The sequence below is a fragment of the Haemorhous mexicanus genome, chromosome 2 (genome assembly GCF_027477595.1).
Source record: "Haemorhous mexicanus isolate bHaeMex1 chromosome 2, bHaeMex1.pri, whole genome shotgun sequence".
NCBI classification, from domain to species: domain Eukaryota; kingdom Metazoa; phylum Chordata; class Aves; order Passeriformes; family Fringillidae; genus Haemorhous; species Haemorhous mexicanus.
The window spans coordinates 59,900,752-59,921,345 of NC_082342.1; the positions used below are offsets into that span (position 1 = coordinate 59,900,752).

At 35.8% G+C, this 20,594-nt stretch overlaps 1 protein-coding gene across 3 annotated transcripts in view; it reads left to right on the forward strand.

Moving 5' to 3' along the window:
* The window catches only part of ZC3H13 (zinc finger CCCH-type containing 13), a 46,106-nt gene that overhangs the window by 2,611 nt on the left and 22,901 nt on the right, over positions 1–20,594 (forward strand). For 2 of the 3 annotated variants that reach the window (XM_059839046.1, XM_059839048.1), the window contains exons 2-8: positions 3,435–3,557; positions 3,994–4,103; positions 9,602–9,713; positions 15,917–16,025; positions 17,711–17,850; positions 18,593–18,753; positions 20,098–20,295. In XM_059839046.1, coding sequence (XP_059695029.1) covers positions 3,441–3,557; positions 3,994–4,103; positions 9,602–9,713; positions 15,917–16,025; positions 17,711–17,850; positions 18,593–18,753; positions 20,098–20,295 — 947 coding nt within the window. In that variant the 5' untranslated portion in view covers positions 3,435–3,440. Of the gene's footprint in view, positions 1–3,431; positions 3,558–3,993; positions 4,104–9,601; positions 9,714–15,916; positions 16,026–17,710; positions 17,851–18,592; positions 18,754–20,097; positions 20,296–20,594 lie in introns of all 3 variants that reach the window. The other variant, XM_059839047.1, reaches the window with a different exon arrangement.

Genomic DNA, 20,594 nt, shown 5'->3' on the forward strand with positions numbered 1-20,594 from the left:
AATTTTTAATTTTTTTTTTTTTTAATCCTGGTCGTAATTATTTGAAATGTTGAGAGTGCTTAAGGCTCAGTCCACACTGGTACTCACAGCTGTCTAATCCCACATTAGTGTTTGATATGGAGATGATAATTCAGAGGCATAGACATCTGATGGGAAGTCACTGCACTGGCCATCAGCGTGGGATTGATAGCAGGGCTGTGATCATCAGTCGTAAAAAAGCAGAAGGTGAAAATGTTTCAGAAGGGGAATCTTTATGGGATGTTCCATTTAAATTGTTCTTGGTTGTCCATTAATGTGCAGTCTCCGAAATTTGGAAATTAAACACATATTTTTTTCCCCTTACAGTACTTGTTTGTGAGCAAGGAACCTTCTCAGAAACAAAAAAACTGTCATTATCCATCTGAGGTTTTCAATATTATTTTAATAGTCTCTTGATTTTTCCAACTCACTTGGTCCTCAAAGAATGAAAATGAATGAAAATGGGCATTTGCAAACACAGTCTCTGAAATGCATAGTTTGACAAAGTGAAATTCCTCAGTTTGCCTCAGAATAATGTGTCTGGACTCTAATCCTGCAGCCTTTCATAACATCTGTATTCACTGAGCAGTGGAATTGCAGTTCTGGTTACACGAGCGAGGCCCTCATGGGATAATGGGTGCATACAGAAAGTAATGTGCTGTGCACTCACAGCATGCTGGGTTTGTTTCTTTAGAGCAATCTATCATGAAATATCTCTTCTGTTAATAAAGGATCTGTTGTTAATTGCAAACTGGTAGATATGGGCCAGACTATGAGGTTAGAATTGACAGATTGCTACCCAAAATAGCAAAGGTTTTGTTTCTCATTTTAAGTTGTTTTGGTTTTTTTACATAGGGGGTTTTACAGACCTTAGAAGATTTAGGGTTGAATGGTATTCTTCTTAATTTCCATCTGCAAAAATACAGGGAAAAAGGCAGTTGGAATTAAATTGTCTGTTCAGTTAGGATGATGTTGCCTCTTCATCCTCTCCATGTTTGTAACTATCGTTTTAAGCCTAGTCATCATCATAACTTCCTATACAAGTTAATTCCAAAAAGGCACTAAATGCTGGCTAAAAATTAACGTTTAAAATGAAAGTTTTGCCTCTGTTTCTTTGAAAACAAAAGTACATTGGAATTGAGGCAAAATGAATGTGATTTTTCTGTATGCTGCTACGATGTCAGTGTGTACCTTGTGTGTTAGACTCATCTATCCTTCATGTGTTGAACCTTCTCCCTATGCCATTGCCATTTATCTAACTCTTTTTATTTCAGATATGGCTCTTTTAACTGTAAACATTGAATCCAAATTAGGCAGTTGTTATATGATTGTCTTATTAAAAATGCTTTTGCATGTGTCAGTTGATTTTTATATCTTCTATAGAAAGAATGTGACTGTGTGAAACTGTAGAAATTTAGTAGTTTTTTTCTGAAATTCTGTGAGAATCCTGAAATGGAAGGGTGCTCAGCTAGGTGAGATGAGGTATTGTTTTGCTTTCTAACTTTAATGGTTTATCCTGTCAGGCTTTTTTAACTATTGCTGCACATTGAGCTGTCCACAATGACTCCTAATTATTTTTCTCAGAAGACTGGACTAATTTGGTCTCATCAAATATTTAGACAAAATCATTTCTCCTTGTGTGCATTGCATTATATTTCTTTGCATTTCATCTGCTGTTGTATTACTCAATTCTTTAACTCAATTAGATCTTTCTAGAAATCTCTGTTCCCCACAGTTCTTACTAACCCAAATAATTTCATACTACTGGAAATTCTAATGTTTAACTGTCTGCTTCCACTAATTGATGTTAACCATTGTTTTTAATGTTTGGTATACACCGTATGGTTAACTTCTACCCTCCCTGAACATCTTGGTTAATGTCTTGATTATCTGAACCTTTTTTTATGAGATAAAATTCTTCAGATAATCAGAGGCTTGGAGAAGGAGTCAGTAGAGCAGAGGTCTACTGAGAAATCTCAAGCACACAGTGTAAGATTTCTTTCTTCTGTTATTTATAAAGGAGCTACAGTGCTTCACAAGAGCTTCAGCACAGCATTTGTTTGTAGAAAATGCACAGGTGTCAGACTTCTAGGGAAATCTTGTCATGGAAATAACTGTAGGGTTCAGTTATTATAGAAGTGTCCGTGTTTTTACATGATGATATTTTGTTTCTCTGAAATGTAACTTTACCCTATGGAAACTGTGGGAACATATTGCTGATCAGATGGTGAAAATGTGTATTAATCCTCTCTGGTGGATGCTAGTTTAAATGCGTATTACTCTGGCTATATGGATGAACTTTGTCATTTGTAACCTGTTTTTGTATGAGATAGTTTAAGTGTGTGTGTTCTAAATGTGGTGACGCGTGCTGTGCCTAGGAGCAGAAGGGTAGGAGATTAGGGTCTGGCTAATCATGATCTCCTGATTGATGAGGGTGATGGCACATTGCAGTACAGCAAAGAGGTGTGCTTTTGAGCTATATATAAATTGCTGAGCACCTGGCAGATGTTCCCAAATTGATTTTATTTTTGTTTTCATCAAGTAGAATGTAAGGAATGGACATTAGTTTTGAGGCCCATTCTGCCCTTTTTGTACAATCTGTCTGTAGTCCTAAATATATATGTTCCTTTTTTTTTTCCTTGAATTATGGTTTGGGTTTTTTTTTCCCACTATAACTCCTTCCTTTCTCAGGTAAGATAAATTGTGACTTCTTGTTTATCAAATTTATGCTGTATTTACTTTAAAATCTGTTTTTCTTAATGAGAAGGAGCTACTTTTTGAGCAGATTAAGAAGTGCATCATCATTATGGAGTTGTTTGTTTTTTTTTCCTAAACTCATGTAATTCCAAATAGTTGTAGAAATCAGACTGATAATAAACACAGGCTGTGGATGATAGCAAGATGGCTTTCAGTAGGTTGTCATGCACAACAAGGGAGAAAAAATATAAAGCTCTCATTTTTTTAAAATTTGTTTCAAAACTGGGAGGTGTTTTTAGTGGTTGGAACTGGTTTCTGAGAGGTTGGTGAAATAACATTAAAGGTTCTATTCACTTTAAGTCACTTGAGTTCGTGCACCAAAAATACATGATGAAAGAAAGCATCTGTCCTCTGTGGTGTTTGCTGCCTAAATGAATAACATGTCATATGATCTTTCCCAAGGGGAATCTGAAGAATCCAAAGCAGGTCATGAAATGAAATGAAAAATTATCATTACTGGTGCTCAGCTGACTAGTTCAAGTCAGAAGCATTCTGTGTTATTAGATACATTTCACTCATTTATGACTTCTTTTTCTTTCTTCATCACCTCTGCAGCAACTCTTGCAACGTATTTCATACTATTTTATTCATGTGAGTTCAGTGTCAAAGCTCCAAACTGAAGGATTTTACAGTTTTGCTTTTTTTTTTGGTTGAAGTAGTACAAAATGTCAAAAATTAGAAGGAAGGTCACAGTGGAAAATACCAAGACCATATCCGATAGCACATCCCGAAGACCCAGTGTGTTTGAAAGGCTTGGACCCAGCACTGGAAGTACTGCAGAGGTGAGTTGTAAAAGTGTTCTTCTTTTCGTCCCCACCCCAGCATCTTCTTTTCCAGGATTTATATGGTGGGAAAGAGTAGCTCACAAGCAGCAAATGCTTAGATGTTACTGAGGTTAAGTAAAGGTGAAAAGAACTCAACACATGGATATTCAACATGCTAATACTAGAATTTTCAAATACCGTGTGTTGTGCCAGCTTCTGGATGGAGCAGTAGTACTGTGCATATTAATAGTATTTCCACCAACCTAAATTTTTCTCTGCCAGACCTGATGCTCTTTGTTGATTTTTTTTTTTTTTAATCAATTATATTACTGGTGGACAGAAATTGCAGATAAATGGGACTTAATGTGGAGTCATTTGTTTGTTCTGCCACACTCACACCAATGGTATTTCCAGAAAGGAGTGTGAAATTCACCCAGTAATGTCTGTCTCTTAGACACAGTGCCGTAACTGGCTGAAGACTGGCAACTGCCTCTATGGGAACACATGTAGATTCGTACATGGCCCTTCACCACGAGGTAAAGGCTATAGCAGCAGTTATAGAAGGTAAATCAAGAACTCACTTTGAATTCTTCACATGCTGTAGGAAAATAGCTTTTGCAACTCTGTCTTTTGTTTTGTTGGTCTTTTTTTTTCAAGTGAATTGCTGTGGTGTGCCTAATTGTGTGTTATATCAATAACCAATTGCCTTATGAAGCTGCTTAAAACAATTATTTTGGCAATGTGCAGGATTTTTGTGTGTATACAGCTTTAAAAAATGAATAGTCAACTGGATGCAGATTAACTATATATTACTTGAAATAGGAAGTTAAGTACCTTAGTAGTTTTTTGTTTTGGCATAGTGTCACTGCAGCTTTCTGGTGTACTTTTCTGTCCTGTACTAAAATGCTGGTTTGCAATTACTTACAGCAGTGCTCACACTCACAGCCCTTCTGCCTTTGCTATGTTATGTGGTGAATGTCTATCGTTTCTCTCATGTTGTGAGAAAACACTTCTTTTCAAAACATGGCTTTGTGACTTTATCAGATATTAAAAAATGTCCTATATTGTAGGGGGAGATAAAAAAGTTACCTAGTTTTTCAAAAGAGAATATTTTTTATTATATGTCTCTTCATATGTTTCTAAAATTTAATTTTTTTTTCCAACTGTCCTTTGTGTGGCATAACACCTAACTTATCTGAAGCCAAGAATGGCAGTAAGCTTGTAATGTTCTTTCTATAAAGGACATAAAGATGTTATGGTTTTAGCATAGTATCTCTTTCTGTGAAGGCTTCACAATTTCCAAACAGCTGTCCTTCATAATGCCAATATTACCTATAGATTATGGAGGGGCACACTGAAGCACCAAAAAGTAAAGCAACAAAAGGAAGGTTGGCCTGATGTTAGGGTTCTGTGTTTGGTTCCTTTTCTTATTCATATGGCTTGCTCTTAGGATGATCATGACTTTGTTTGATCTTCCATTGCTTCAAAGGTGGTGGCAGCTGGGATACAAAATACATAATACTGAATTTAATGTTTCTTTCGGTGTGTAAAAAATTTTACTCTGTTAGTGCTGAATGTTCCAAATGAAAAAAGTAACTGATTTACTGGTAGGGATTAATTTTTAAAACAGTTAAACTGTCACTTTCTCCTTGCTTTTAGTGTTTGGAACACTCAGTGCGTAGTTTTGCTTGGTCATTTGAAGAAAAGTGACATTTCTTTTAATGATTAAAGCTGTGTTTCTGCTTCACTGTCACCACTGACATTTAAGAAAAACGTTTATTTCCTTCTTCTTATTGCTAACTTTTTTCTAGGACTATATGAAAAGTCAAAGGACAAACCTTCCTGCTTATTTGCTCGGCACATTCAGCATTTAGTAAAAGTGTTCTTAAAAGTAAAAGGGGGGAGGAAGCCCACCACCCCCACACACCCCCCAAAACAGACAAATGAAAGAGCTGTGCCTGTCTTCAAAAGCTTCCACTAATAGCTCTTGGCCAGGCATAGAAAAAGCTGGTACATAATATATACATAATAAAACGGTGGCATTTTCATGCCATTTAACATTAGAGAGATTTTCACAAATGTTATCCAGGCATTTCAAATGCAATTTTATTGGCTTCAGGCAAGCCAAACTAATGCTACTTCTGCATCAGTTCAGTTAAAGCAATATTCTTGTTCAAGTATCTGGGATAGCAAAATGGCAGCGTGTCTGTGTATGTTCAGTCACGCCTGCCAGGGAGGTCTCATCTGCTTTGCAAGGAGCTGAGTAGGACAAAGCACGTCTTGCTGTCTTTCTGTCTTCATACCTTCTGCCTCAAGTTCCATACCTGCCTGCAGTCAATCCTGTTATTAATGGTTTTATCTGGCCATAATGCCTCCCATGGTTAAAAACATCAGCAGACAGTAGGAAAACTTGATTCTGAAGTATGATAAAGATTGTTCCATTTTAGCACTAGTGCTGTCTCTCGCAGCATGAATTTTAATTTTGCTATAAAAATAAAACTTAACATGTTTTTACATGAAGCTTACTTGATGATTGTATTGAGAATTCAGTATTAGACCTTCCAGTCTTCCCAACATCAGAATTAAGTAGAAGCTAACTAAGAGTTGTGTGTAAACATGCTATCCCATGAGGAATTTTGCTCTTTATGCACTTGTAGATTGTTGGTTAGTTGCTTGGCAGCTTCCTGGCTGGCTCCTTCATGTGATTGTTGGAATCTGTGCCATTGCTGGGCCCTTTTCTTAGTCTGACTGGTCCTTTTTATTTGGGATCATCACACTGCATTTAAAAACCAAACCAAGCCAGCAATCATACTAGGAAAGAATGTATGGATTTTGAAAGTTTCAAATATGGGAAGCTGGAAAACAGGGCAGTGTTTTTTGAGCACTTATAACGTGTACATAATACACAAATATTGTTCATCTGCCTCTTTGCACATGTGTGCTCTCACACAGAGGTATCCTCAGGTAGGTGTGTTGCAAGGTGTGCCTGTTGCTGGATGCTTGTTCCTGACACTGTAAGAAGTACAGGAGCAAATGAAGGCACTGTTATGAATGCGCATTTCCTGAATGCTGTTGAACATGGAGAACTGAACTGTTGTAGGAAGTAATGCTGTTTGAATTCACTTAACTGCCTTAGAATGTGAAATGAGGAAATTCTTCATTTCAGGCCTTATTTAAAAGATAGGCCCAGCTCAAAATATTAAAAAGAAATTTCATAATGCCTTTTGTATGAAAGGTTCTGTGGCAGTTGCAGTCTAGCCACATCGTCTTAAGCTGCAGAGGTAATTTGTCATGATCTCTTGAAGTTCTACGGTCTTTGTGCATGACCTGGAATAACCAAAGATCCCTTTTGGAGGGGCTGGGGGAAAGTTAATGTAGAAATGAAGCTGTGGTACACATAAAAGAAAAATCAGCTAGTAGACCAGCTTGTTTTTCTGTGCATTCAGCCAAAGCATCTGAAAACAGTCATAGCTTCCTGAGTTAGGAAGCTATGACTTTATTATTTCTTAAAATTTGACTAATCGTCAGTCTTATTTTATTAGAGTTTTTTGAGGGTTATGCTGTCTTTTGGGGAAGGAGAGATAGGGTGATTACCATGACTTTGCTTTAGTGTTCTCCTAAAGCTGAAAAAAGCTGACCCAGTGACAGCAAAACCAAGCAAAAAATTGTCCAGCAAACCCCAGCCCTGAACATGTACCTTTTAAATGTCTGTGGTTTTTTTTCATAGCTTTTCTAATATTTAAGTAGATTTGAATAATGCTTTAGCACAATACCTTTTTTTCAGCATGGGAGGGAACAAAACATTTTTTAATTGGGGGGGGGGAATTGGATACTTTGTATCCAGTTAGTTTAGCTACTCTGTTTTTTACTCCAGCCTGTACCTTAAAAATAAAAAAGTATTAGAATATCAGATGTCACTCTATAAGGTATATGAGCTGCACTTAGTGATGTTCTCTTGCTTTCTCCTTCAGCTAGTGGGTTTTTTTCCTGAAGGTATTCCTCTCGAGGAACAATATTACAAATACATTATTGATAATCTTTCTGCCTTTTAGCTTAATTTTCAGTTTCACTAATCCAAATCCTTTATATTTGTGGCTTAAATATCATTAAAAATTAAGGTGTTGAATCGCACTTTAATGCTGAAAGACAGTTTATTTGTTGAGATAGCTGATGGTTGGAATGCTTCAGAGAGTTTTGGTAATGCAAATTATTACCTTTTTAATATGGAGGGAGGGGAAAATACTTTGAGTTGTAACCTTTACTAAATCCAGACACTTTGAAGATCCTGTAGTCACGCATGCAAAGAAGATAACTTATTTATGTTTGTATGCTGGCTATTATTTGATCCTTAGTGATGAAAAAAGCAGAGCTCTTCTCTTCTGTACATTTCCTCTGATCTGGATTGACCTGTGCTTACGATTTCACGGAGAATTAAATGCTATAAAAAATGAAAGCAGTCACTGATCTTTGTCTCTGTAGGCCCTCATGCATTTAATCCCGTGATGCAGTTTAAACAATTAAATACAGGAAATAATGCAGAGGAGGAAATGGGAAAAAATGACTTTTTCAGATATCTGCAGATAGAAAATGAAATGGTATTAAATTTTTAATCATTGACTGTGAAAGTTTACCCTTTATGTATAATGTGACAGGAAGAGTGGGAGAAATTACTTTCTCAATGGAAACTTACTCAGTCTGAAAAAAAAAAAAAGAAATGCAAATTTCATTATTCATATATTACGTATAAGTTTTCTAATCAAAAGACAACATTAGTATCTATTTGTGATTCTTTGGTGTCAACTGATAGGCACAGATGTAGTACTTGTATACAACCATTTCACAAAAGACTCTCTAATTACAGCTAACAACCATCACAGAAATACTAAACTCAGTATCAAGACAAATGTATATGAAGAGAAAATTTGTTTTCTTGAACTGAAAGATCATCTGAAACAATTCCTACATTCCCTTAGCTTAGGAATTTGTTTGAATCATAGAATCACAGAATGGTTTGGGTTGGAAGGGACCTTAAAGATCATCTGGTTCTGATCCCCCCCTGCCATGGGCAGGGACACCTTCCACTCCAGCAAGTTGTTCAGAGCCCCATCCAACCTGGCCTAGAACACTGCCAGGTATGGGGCATCCACAAGTTCTCTGGGCAACTTGTGCCAGTGCCTCACCAATGCAATGGTTATTCTCTTCTAACACATAAGGGGTGAATGAACTCTTGAATCCATACTAAGAGGTGACAAAGTTATAGTAGTGTAGGATGTTCCTCCTCCCACATCACAGTAATATCTTTTACAGAAACTATATAATAAAGTTGCATGACTAGCAGAGTTCATCCAGTATTTTGTAATTAAATAATGAAATAGTTATTCATGCAAGATGGAAAATGGAAGAGGCCTCCAAGAGTTAATTTCTGGTTCATGGTCTTGCAGCAGTGTTTTCCTGTGTAGCAGCCTCACTTAGACCATGGGAGGATGGTGCTTAGGTCATCTCTGTTTGCAGATTTCATCCACATTCCGAGTTGTGTTTCTCTGTGACTGTCATTGCTAGTCTATAGTAGTTTGATTCTGCATTAATTGTGATTTTACACACACAAACAAACACACACACACATATATATATATATATGTAATATATATAGAGAGACACTTATATTTATGTAATATAAAAAGTTGTTGCAGCTTAGGTTAAGGAGAAGGCTAAATCTTCAAATATTTGGTAGGAGTGATTGTAAAACACATCTGCATGATGGTCAGAAAAAGGTTATTTGTTCTGGATAGGAAGCTGATCTAGAGTAGTAACTGAGTAATGCCATATATACATACAAATATTTTTTCTTCTTAGAGTCAAGTCTTCCTTGACTTTCTGAAAGGGTTGGGCTTTTTATAATGCTTAAGCCCTTTAGAATGGAGTATTTTCTTACTCAACCCCCTTGCCTCTGGGTGGGAGGTTTAGATTTTTGTGGATATACTAATAAAATAATAATTAAAAGATAATATTCCTTTAAAAATAGTCCTGTAGAACTGGTTATATTTTGTTTCTGTATTATACAGGTCACCAGAAAGACCCACTGGAGATCTTCGGGAAAGAATGAAGAACAAACGTCAAGATGTTGAGGCAGAGCCACAGAAACGAAGTACAGAGGAATCATCCTCTCCTGTTAGGGTAAGAGTGGAGTTTGCAGAACTCCAGAATCCCTCAGTAACAATTGAGCAGTGTGTCCTAGAAACCTTATTGTTGTGACTTGTAATATTGAAACTGTTTTAAGGAACTGATCATTTTGTACATAGCATATCACATTTTTTGTTATGAAGTGTCTTAACAATTGTACTGTTTTGCAATTTTGTAGTGCTTTCTGGTCTTTTGGTTTCCAATGATTTTATAAACCCCACTGACTTAAAATGTGTTATAAATACTGATAAACAGGTATTTAATAACAGTGCAGACTCTTTGATTATTACCAAGAAAGTTTACTAACCATTGTTTCACTCATCCACTATTTTTCCCCCAACACATATTCATATCCCTTGTATACATGCATCCTGACTTAAGTTGTTCACCCCAAATTTGCTTTTGATGCAACCATGCAGTTTTGATTGTGCTGGTTCATTTTGCCCTCCCCGTCATGTACTCATCAGCCACCCCAACTGCTTAATTAATGGATTTTGCAAAAAATTCATTATTGTTCTTATTTTGTAAACATCTTTCTGCAACCCTGTGGCCCTCAAATATCAAAATTTAATTATTTTTAAATGGTGTTATCTGTTTCTGATGTTACAAACAAATAGGGATAGAGTTCATAGTGTGGCCCTGTACCTTTGTAGAAATAGCACCACTGTGTTCCTGCACCATGTTTAAGACCATCTTCATATTAATAATTTTTAAAAGGTTTTATTTGTAAAAAATCAGTTTTGCTTCTGCAGGTATTGACAATGTTCTATCATTTCCTCTTGGTCTGTTCCTACTTGTTGTGTAAAATGAATCTTTTATGTCAGCTGTAAATAAATCAGCAGCAGCTGCTATAATTAAATTTAACAGAATGGCTTACCTTCCAATCATGTTTTCAGTTGCTGTTAATTTTTGTAAACCCTCAATCTTTTTACTGAAATGTGTTTCTTTTATTTTCTAATAGTTTGAATAAACTGTTCAGTTATTGAGTACATGGTTGGTGGGAAAATTTTTTTTTTTCCAACCGTCATTAAAAATTTGCTGTAACTTCTGTCCTGGTGCAACTCTAATTTTGATGTAATTCTTACTTTTGATTAGTTAACCTTGCTTTTTATAGTGTTCTCTTAATGTGATAATAAAATACTCTTAAACAACTAAAACCAAAGTGAAAGTGAACTGGAAGCAAGAATCTAAAGGAATTGGAGAATTAGTGTTAATGTATCAAAGAATTATTTATAGATTAAGCACACACCAGAGTAAAAAATGCTCTGTTTCAATCTCATAAAATGGAAGATTGAGGAAACAGCTGAACTTTTGTTTTAGTTCCATGGAGGCAACTCTCAAAATAAAGGATATCAAAGAAAATATTCTGGAACAAATAGATGAAGAGGGACAGTCGTCAAGAGTTGCTTTGCAAAGACCCAGGATATCTAAAAGGACAGAAGACTCAAGTGACTGAACTGCTAAGAAAAATCTTGCTCCCTTGGTAGAGCTGCTGTTATGGTGGAGATCTAATATGTTATGTTTCCATATTTTAATAAAGCTTTTGGGGTAACAGCAGAGCTCAATAAGAAAACTTTGAAATAATGAAAAGTAGCTTGTTCCATAAGAAATTTCATAATTTTGGTTAAAAATAAAAAAAAAGAGACCAATCAGAAACATCCCTGCAGACAAAATCTGTGTTTCACCAGCCTACTAGACTGAAACTTCGATGGAGAGTAGTGATTAAGAGAGAACTGCCTGATATAGGTCAAACCTGTTTTGAAAGAAGACTTCTGAGGCATATGCATAGATAGTTAAAGAACAGAAGGTGTAGTATTTTAGGTTTAGAAGCCAGCTAAAGGGAAAATTTAGATTAAGTTAAAATTGAATTACACAGAATGCTATTGTAATTCATTTAAAGAACTATAATTTTAAAGAATGTAGAAAAAAGTTGGACATCCCAAATGTCAAACCTGGCAAATTTGAAACCACTTTGGAATTACTGGAAGTCTGAGGAATGCCATGGGGGTTGGGAAAGATAGTTTTTGGCAGTACAATGGCAGATGAAACTTGGTGCTGCCAAGTGCAAGGTAATGCACAGTGAAGAAAGTATTCAAAACAAAAAATGAATTAATTTTTTTTAAGTAACTGAAACCACGCAGTAGAAAAATAAGTTATTGTGGACAGCTCAATGAAACCATGTGTTCCAAGTGAAGTCACAGTTGTAGAAGGAAACATTCAGGTATATAAAAATGGAATAGAAAATAAGAAAATGATTGATAATATGCTGTAGAAATTCATGGTCCAGTTTTATTTGAAATGCTGTTTGGTTGTCATCAATTGTATGCAAGAAAACACAGTCAAAGGTCTTCTTGAAGTGGGCAAAGAGGTGAGACATAAACTGGAGAGAAGAAAGGACATGGGATGAATGCATATAATGGATGTTTGAGAGAATGTGAGCTAGATGCGTCATATTCATACTTTAACCCAGTAGAAAGGGTGGCAAATTTGAAAGTGACAAGGGGAAATGCTATTTATGCTATATATGACAATTCTGCCTGGTTGCCAGAAGATAGACACGCACAGCTGAATAGGTTCCACAAGAAGCTAAGACAGTATAACTAGTATAAAATCTTTTCAGAAGAGATTTTTTATTCTTTGGAGACATAACTAGTATAATCTGTATGTATTTAGGAAGAAACTTCCTATATTGGCAGTTTATAGACTATATCCCTTTTTATTTCTTCATGCTTTGTATTATTATTTGCAGAGACAATATGCTGTGTTATGTGGACACCTACATTAAATTCAGTTGGTTTTGTGTTTCTTGGATTTGTGTTTGGAATTACTTCAGCACTGTATGTTAGTGTATGAATCATTATACAAATAATTAGATGAGGTTCCTGCTGTTACTATATTCAGTTGGAATTTTTTTTTTAAATTATGAGAAGACAGTTACGTTGGTGTGTATGAAGTCTTAAATAAAGTCGTAATGTGGAAGGTGTGTGTGATTTGGGAGAAACAGTGGGAGGAGCTTAATGTACATTTAGGAAGGTTTTTGTAAGGAATGTGTATCACTTGTTTCATATCTGTGGATTTTGTCACTGTAGCTTTTATTTCCACCGGAAATAGGACTCAGCATTGTCTTCCATCTCTGAAATGGGACCAAATACCATTTCATGTCAGGAGAACTTCAGATTCATTTACTTACATGTTTCTGTAGTGTGGTAGTAGTTATAAAGATATTGCACCTAGAGCAAAGCAGTACTGTGCTCACCCAAAAGGTTGTAGCTGTAATACGTGTAGCTTACTGTAGGTTTAAAGGAATCTGTGCTTTGGAATGAGTTTATTTTGCTGCTGCATGTATGTGTGCAACCTGATAAGGTTGAAACTGAGATTTCTGCAATGCAAGAATTGTAGGTTGTATCAGTCTTCTATTCTTTCCATCGGTGATGGCAAAGTAACACTTCTTGGCTAGAAGCATGTTTTACAGATTGGATGAGTCCTTTTGTACTTGGCCAGGCTTTTGTGGCAGTAGTGGGAAATTTATTCAAGTAGACATCAAGTCTTGTGTTGTAGAGTGCTGATCACATGGGACATAGAGCTTCAACTTGAATAGACATTAAATAAAATCTCCCTGAAGTCAGCCATAATATCATGAGTTTTTCCCTTTCTTATGTGGCATCTCTCCTAAACAACAACATGAAATTGTAAACATCTATTCAACACCTGCTATGTTTAGTTGTGAGCATCTACCTGAAAACAGCATAGACAAAGTCTACTAAATAATTTCCTCTTAAGACAAGCTACATTGTTTTTTAATAAATAAATTTTTAATTATGTAAATATAATGGTTCTCAACTAGTAAATGGCATTTTTTCAGAGTCTGAAGAGAAGTTGTTAATAAGAGTGAATATACAGCATCTTCAGGTACCAGTGACAGTCATGCTATTGACCTTTAGGAACTTAACTTAGTTTATTCTTGGCTTGTTAAGGGAGAGACAAAAAAGTTCTGTAAGGATATGAAGGAAATATTTCATTCCCATAGTATGAGGGAATCAAATGTGTTACAAGTGTAACAAGTAAAATAAAAGGAATGTGTTGAAGATTTTTCAGTGAGAAAAATTAGGTATGTGTTCTAAACCATCCTAACTTAAATTGTTGATTAGCATGCCCCTGGAAAAATATACTCAATTTCTAAACTGATATTTATTTTTCAAGGTGCAATGTTGTCAAAATCTTTTTTCTTGACAACTAAACAACATTAGTATGAAATACCATGCTTCCCCTATATTCAGTACTTCAGTTTGATAGCTGTTTTTGTTCTCAGTTCTTCTGTAGAAATATGATTGTGCCACTACCAAGTCTTTCCACTGAAAGGAGAAAATACAGGCTCTTGCAAAATGCTTGTATTGGCTTGTAAGTCTGAAGAGGTAGGCATGATACATACAGGTTGTGTAGTATTTTTAACATGGGTTATTAAATTGGACTTGAAGCATTGGCTTGCTGCACGTTCTGTGATGACAAGGGATTTGATGAATTGTCTTTGGGAGATTTTTTTAAATCGGTGTAGAGAGGCTGTCCTACTGTTCATATTTCAGTTTGCTAGTAAGAGGTAGTGTTGAATTAATAGAAGCTAGTATTCATATTTAAGAAATTATGGTTTTGTTTATGTTATAGGGCGTAGTTGAAGTATGTAGAGGTATACAGCCCAGTAGAACAGCTGTGGCCTTCATGGAGGGTGGGCTAGAAAAATAAGAACAGTCTTATGAAAGAAAAGAATGATTGCAGAGAACGCTTGTTATGCTTACAGTTTTTTAGATCTCATCAGAGTAATTTTCTTTTAAAGTAATTTGCTTTGGGGCATGGTAGAATTCTGGCCCTTAGACTGAATGTCTGTAGTACATGTTGAGACGATGGCTTAGTGAATGTAGACTTGTCTGCAGTTGATGTCAGCAACCAGCATGACTCAGTGAGTTATGACCTTCTGCATAATTTTAGAGATTTACATCACTAAACTAGAGATAAGTTTTTAACACTGTTGCTGAATAAAAAGGAATAGTTGAATTTTACTCTTTTTTGAGTGACTGACTGCAATTTTATTTTGTTTCCTTAATGTGTTTCTAAGGTGATGTTAAGGGTTTAAATTAAGTAAAGATCTAAATCCCAATAAGAAATAGCTAGTGAAATTCTCAGGCATCTTCTTTTCTTGGTGTTTCTCCCACATACCAATATGAAAGAATCCCCAGAAAAGCAAAAGAGGGCACTATGTGAGCTGAGAACAACAGGGCTATGGGACAGATTTTGCTGTTCTGGTTTCCTATTTAATAAATTACCTGAGATACTTCAAGCTTGAATTTTCTTCTTTTGCTAGTTGTGAAGAAACTTTGTTCTGTATTCCACTTGAGCCCAGGTACATCACACAGAGAATGTTGCTTCAGCAGATGCAGAGGTGCAACTCTGCAGCTCTGTACTGGAATTTAGCAGGGGCACAAGAGCAGCACAGCATCAGTTGACTTGAAATTATCTTTTTTCTTGTACAGATAGTCTCTGGCTTTCTTAGGTGTTCACAGGACATGGGAAATGGGTGCTACTGCATTAGTTAGACTTTTCTTGGAGACTGTGAAAGTCAAACACAAAGCTGTCAATGGGACTTGATTTGACTGTGTTGCTTTAGAATTTTTCCTCTTCTGCCAGCCAAAAGTCTCTGGGTTTATTTATTATCTCCTCCCCTTCCACATTCTTTATCCTCTAAAGAGTTAAATGGTTCCACTTCTGAGGCTCATCTGCCTTGCATATAAATATTCTTTTTTACAGCTGAGAATTCTTGCTCAAGCTGTTAAAATTATACTCTTTAAGTGTTCATTAAACTTCCGGTCTTTAGAACTTAATCTCTTCTTTCAGTGCCTATTTTAAACTTTATTCTCTGATATGTGCTTGACTCTTGCCCTGCCTTTAAGCCTTCTTATTTTATGAATCCTTTCTTCTCTTTTCCTCATCTACTATTTGCATTCTGATTATATGAAATTGCATTAGAACATGTAGCCTGTGGAGTCTCTGCTTGTTTAGGAAAGTATTTGTTCAACAGGCTAAAGGGGAAAATGCTTTTAGTACTATAAAAAAAAACAGCCAAAATACCATGTAAAAAAACACCTGCTTCTTCAGGCTTCTTTTGAAATAAAGTTGTTTACTCTAATGCAGCATTTTTCCCTTTATAGAAAGAGTCCTCACGAGGAAGACATAGAGAAAAGGAGGATATCAAAATTACAAAGGAGCGAACACCAGAAAGTGAAGAGGAAAATGGGGATTGGGAAACAAATAGAGAAGGTATGTATTGAACTGACAGTATTGAACTGACAGTCCAATGATGCCTCAGAGAACTGTGAGGTTTCTGGGCTGTGTGTCAAGTGGAATGCTTCAAGATTTGGTTTCTAAGCTGAATACTTTCATGCAGTAGCCAGTAATTTTTTTTTGGGGAGAGAACTAACAAGTTACCTGAGTTGGACTGCTGCAGTGGTTCAGTGGTTAAACCAACTAGCTTTAAAAACACAGGCTTTTTTTTTTCCCCCTTCTGACTACTCAGGCAATGAGGAATTTTATTATAGTCTACTCCATGGTGAATCTCTCACATTAAGGTCACTAGATGAATCCAAGTTGCATCTAAAGTAATTTTGGAACCTGTCAGTCTGAGAAGAAAGTGTAACTCCTTTGAATTCAAAAGTCAGCCATTTTTGTTGCATAATGTTTAAGGGTGTAAACTGTCATTAACAAGGTCTCCATTAGAACAACAACAGTTGAAGGTGGACATCGGTGAAGTATTTATGTTCTAAAAATACTTGAAGAATGCTAAGTGTCTTGTATTATCTTTGTAGTCACTTCTGTATGAGTCGGTGGGTGGGAGTTTTTGGCTTTTGAGGACTTTTAGTACTTACTGAAAGTTTCATTGTTGCTGTGGGCACTTTTTTTCTCTCCTAAGTTTCACTTCTGTTAAGAGTCCAGGTTGCTCTGATAGAGATGTTACAGGAGCTTCTACTGAACCATAGTGTTTCTGTAGTTTTTTGAGAATCTTTGTGTCAGAAGTAGTTACAATGTTGCAAGAAAAAAAGGCAATTCTGATCCCATCTGAAGGAATTCACATATAATGAATATATTTGCCACGAAGTTCACCTTTTATGTAGTTCCTGTATGTAGGAAGGGAATGAAAGCTAATAACTTTTTAATGAAGTTGTCTTTTCTCTGACAGATATTTTCCCAAAATGCTTTTTCAATATTAGACTTAAATATCCATAAACAAAATTAATATAAACAGAGGAATAAATTCAATTTTCAGTAAGATTTCAGTTGCCAGGTTGGAAGCTTAAGATATTAACTGTCCATGACTTAATGGAAAAGTATGAGAAATAGCATTTTTTCTACTGTGAGAACCAAAGAGTGGTAATGTTGTAAAACCAGATGTAAACTCTTGAATTGTACGTTCATCCAATGAAAGCATTAATACATAACTCCTCTCTTATTTTAAAATACATGTTTACATGTAATTAAGTATATCAATTGATTTGTAAGACACTGTATTAAATAGACCCCTCTAGTATTGTGCATCACTATATTAATCTGTTTCATGTGAGTTCCCCAGTTAATTAGTCCTCTACATATTTTCACTCCTTGTCAAGACACACAGTTTTAATTTTTTTGTTATTTAAATGTAAAGTGGTTTACTTTGTTTCCCTTGCTACCTCAGATGAATGTCCATGAAAGAAGTTAAGCTGTTCTTTTTAATGAAGTTTTAGAGTTGAGCTTCAGGTTGTGTGGAACTAACTGGAATTACTTCAGGTTTGCACACAGAATTGGAGAAGAAATTTGGCATGAATGCCAAATTTCCTTGGTCCATTCATGCAGTGCTTAAAAGTCATAGAAATATTTATGGTTGGCATCTAGTATGCTAAATGTTATTGTTGTGTTTTTCATAAGAAATTGTATACTAATCTATTTACTTTTTTTTTCTTCAAATAAAGACTCTGATAATGGAGATGTTAATTATGATTATGATCATGAGCTGTCTTTGGAAATGAAGCGCCAAAAGATTCAGAGAGAACTCCTGAAATTGGAACAGGAAAACATGGAGAAACGAGAGGAAATAGTAATTAAAAAAGAGGTTTGTATTATGCAAATGTGAAATTGAAAAGAAACCAAGTCATCAGCCACTTCATAGGCTTCTAATTGTTTCTCAGAAGACTTAAAGTTTTTGGGCCACAAATGCACAATTGTGTTATGTGATAGTAAATAACTGGCACCTGTATAATTAGTATGTGACTTGAGTACTTGAAGTGAGTATCTGATCAGTCATCAGATCAGATGTCAAGTTTTCTCCTTTGGGAAGTCAGCTATTAAATGAGTAGGATTTAATTCATTTTAGTGATACAAAACTAGTGAGATCTGTAACAGAGAATGATAGGTAAAGGAAAGCACAAGGCATTCCCCAATCTCATTTTTGGGCTTGCCTAGTAGTAACAGAATAGAGTGACAGAGACAAAGCTGTAGCTGTTAGAAACTCTAAAATTTTGGGGAAGACTAAAAAAAAATCCTCTAAGGATTTTTCTTTCTTTTTCAGACAAATGTGAGTGTTAGTTGTGAGCATACTGATTTTAACCCTTAAGTTACAGTTTTTGTAACGTATTACAGAGTGCATCACTTTCTCTTCCTCAACACTTTCTCTGTTGTCTTCCTTTTATGCTGTTCTTTGCAAACAATGTGATGAGGTTGAGGTAGAGATGTACATGATTCTCATACTCTCTCACTTGCTGAATTTACATGTTTGACACACATATCGGCATACAGTTACAGTTACACTTTTGAGCATCAATATCTTACTCGTTAATTATATTCTTTCCCTCAAGATTTCTCCAGAGGTGGTTAGATCTAAATTATCACCATCACCATCACCAAGAAAGTCCAGCAAATCTCCAAAACGAAGATCCAGTCCCAAATCATCATCTTCAGCTAATAAGAAAGACAAGAAAGCATCTACTGTCTCTTCACCACTTTTGGAGCAGCAGAGGTCAGTATGTAGATGCATCTTGTAAGAGAGTGAGAGCAGAGAACCACACTTACATTTATTACTGGAGTTTTCATAAATAATGTTTTCCATTTTCCTTCCTTTCAGTGCCCCATATTATATAAATTTAGGAGAAGATCTCTAAATTGTGCATTGTGAATCATCTTCTGCAGATAATTGTCATATGGATGTAGTTTTCAGTTGATTATTTTCATGGTTTACTGGCAAATCTTTTCTCTTTGAATCCAGAATCTTTGTGAGGTGATGAGAAAATACAAATCATTGAAAAGAGGAAAACGCTTCTGTTTGAAATGCTGCAGCCTGTGAAGCAGCCTCTCTAAATTGAAGTGTTTAAAATTTGACCAACTGCACATTCTGTTGGTATTGCATATCACTGTTCAAGATAAAATGTGTGACTTTTAAGCAGGGAATTTCTGAGAATTCAGGAGAGAATAGGAAGTGAAGGACGTGTGGGGAGGGGGGGCAGGGAAGAATTAAGGATAAAATATGTAAAAATCCGAGAATTTTAACCAGCTGCAGTGCCACCAAAGTCAATCTCCAAACCTGCTTCTAAAGTTCTTGCTGGCCACAAGATATTTTGAATTGTTGTTTGCAGCTTTTAGATAGGAAAGAAATTACTGTAGCAGTGTAACCAGACGCATCTGTGTTTGGGACGATCCCCTATTTAACCTATTTGTTAAAATCCCCTTTAAAATAGGGACAGAATGACATTGTTTCTGCTACAGGAATGGTTTAGCCTGTGCTGGTGTACTACTGACATATGCAGTGATACTTAGTTGACAGGATTTATCTTAGTGGTAAATTATGCAGAAAATACATAATGTTTCATATTGTGAGATGCATACTCAAGAATGTTCAGATGCTTCATCCTGTCAGGTAGTTAGCATTAAATTGAAAACATGAGTAGTTTAAGTAGTTTTGTGTGTGTTGGGGTATTGCATTGCCGAAATGGGAGTATAAACAGACAAGGTACTGTATGGTTTTTGTCTTCTGATGTACACAGTTCATGTAAGGGCATTTTTTCTTTGAAAACTGGTTCTATCTGAACAAGTGCAATTCCTATTTTTGTTCGCTTCCTTCAGAAAAAAAGGCTATAAATTGAGGAGCTCAACATAGATTTTTACCATCTCTATTCACCTTTCTGTCAAGTTCTGCTATTGAATGGTGCTTGCTAAGGGTGTTGGTAATCCCATCCTAAAAGCTTGAAGGCCTTTTATGTTATAACTTTCCTGTCAATGTCTGAGAAATTATTGTTTGAAATAGTTGTCAACTCTTCATTTTTATACCATCCCCCCCCCCCCCCCCGCCCTGTTAATTTCTCTCTAGGAGTTCTAAAAGTAGCCAGAGTAAAAAGAAAGGTCCTCGTACCCCTAGCCCTCCTCCTCCAGTACAAGAGGAAACTCCTCTGGGGAAAAAACACAAGGAAAAACATAAAGCAAAAGAACGTTCAGAAGAAAAGGCAAGGGACGTGAAAGAAAGAGGGCGTGACTTTGAAAGGCACAAGGAGAAAAAAGAGAAGCAGAGGTAAGTTATGTTGCATCATTAGCTTTTAACTCCAACCTTGCTTTTAAAATTATATTCTATAGAATACTGAATAATAAGGGTGGTATTACCTACTTTGCCAACAACCTTTTCAGTACTCAATGAAGTATTTTCACTATGTTGTGTGGGTTGATAGACTATAACTAACAGATTGGTAGATGTAATTGCATCACTTAGTAAGTTTGTAAAATCTCTCTTTAAAAGCTTCATTACTTCTCAAGAATTTGGGTCTTCACCAATGGAGCACGTTGTTTGCCAAAGTCTTTATTGAACGCATTCAC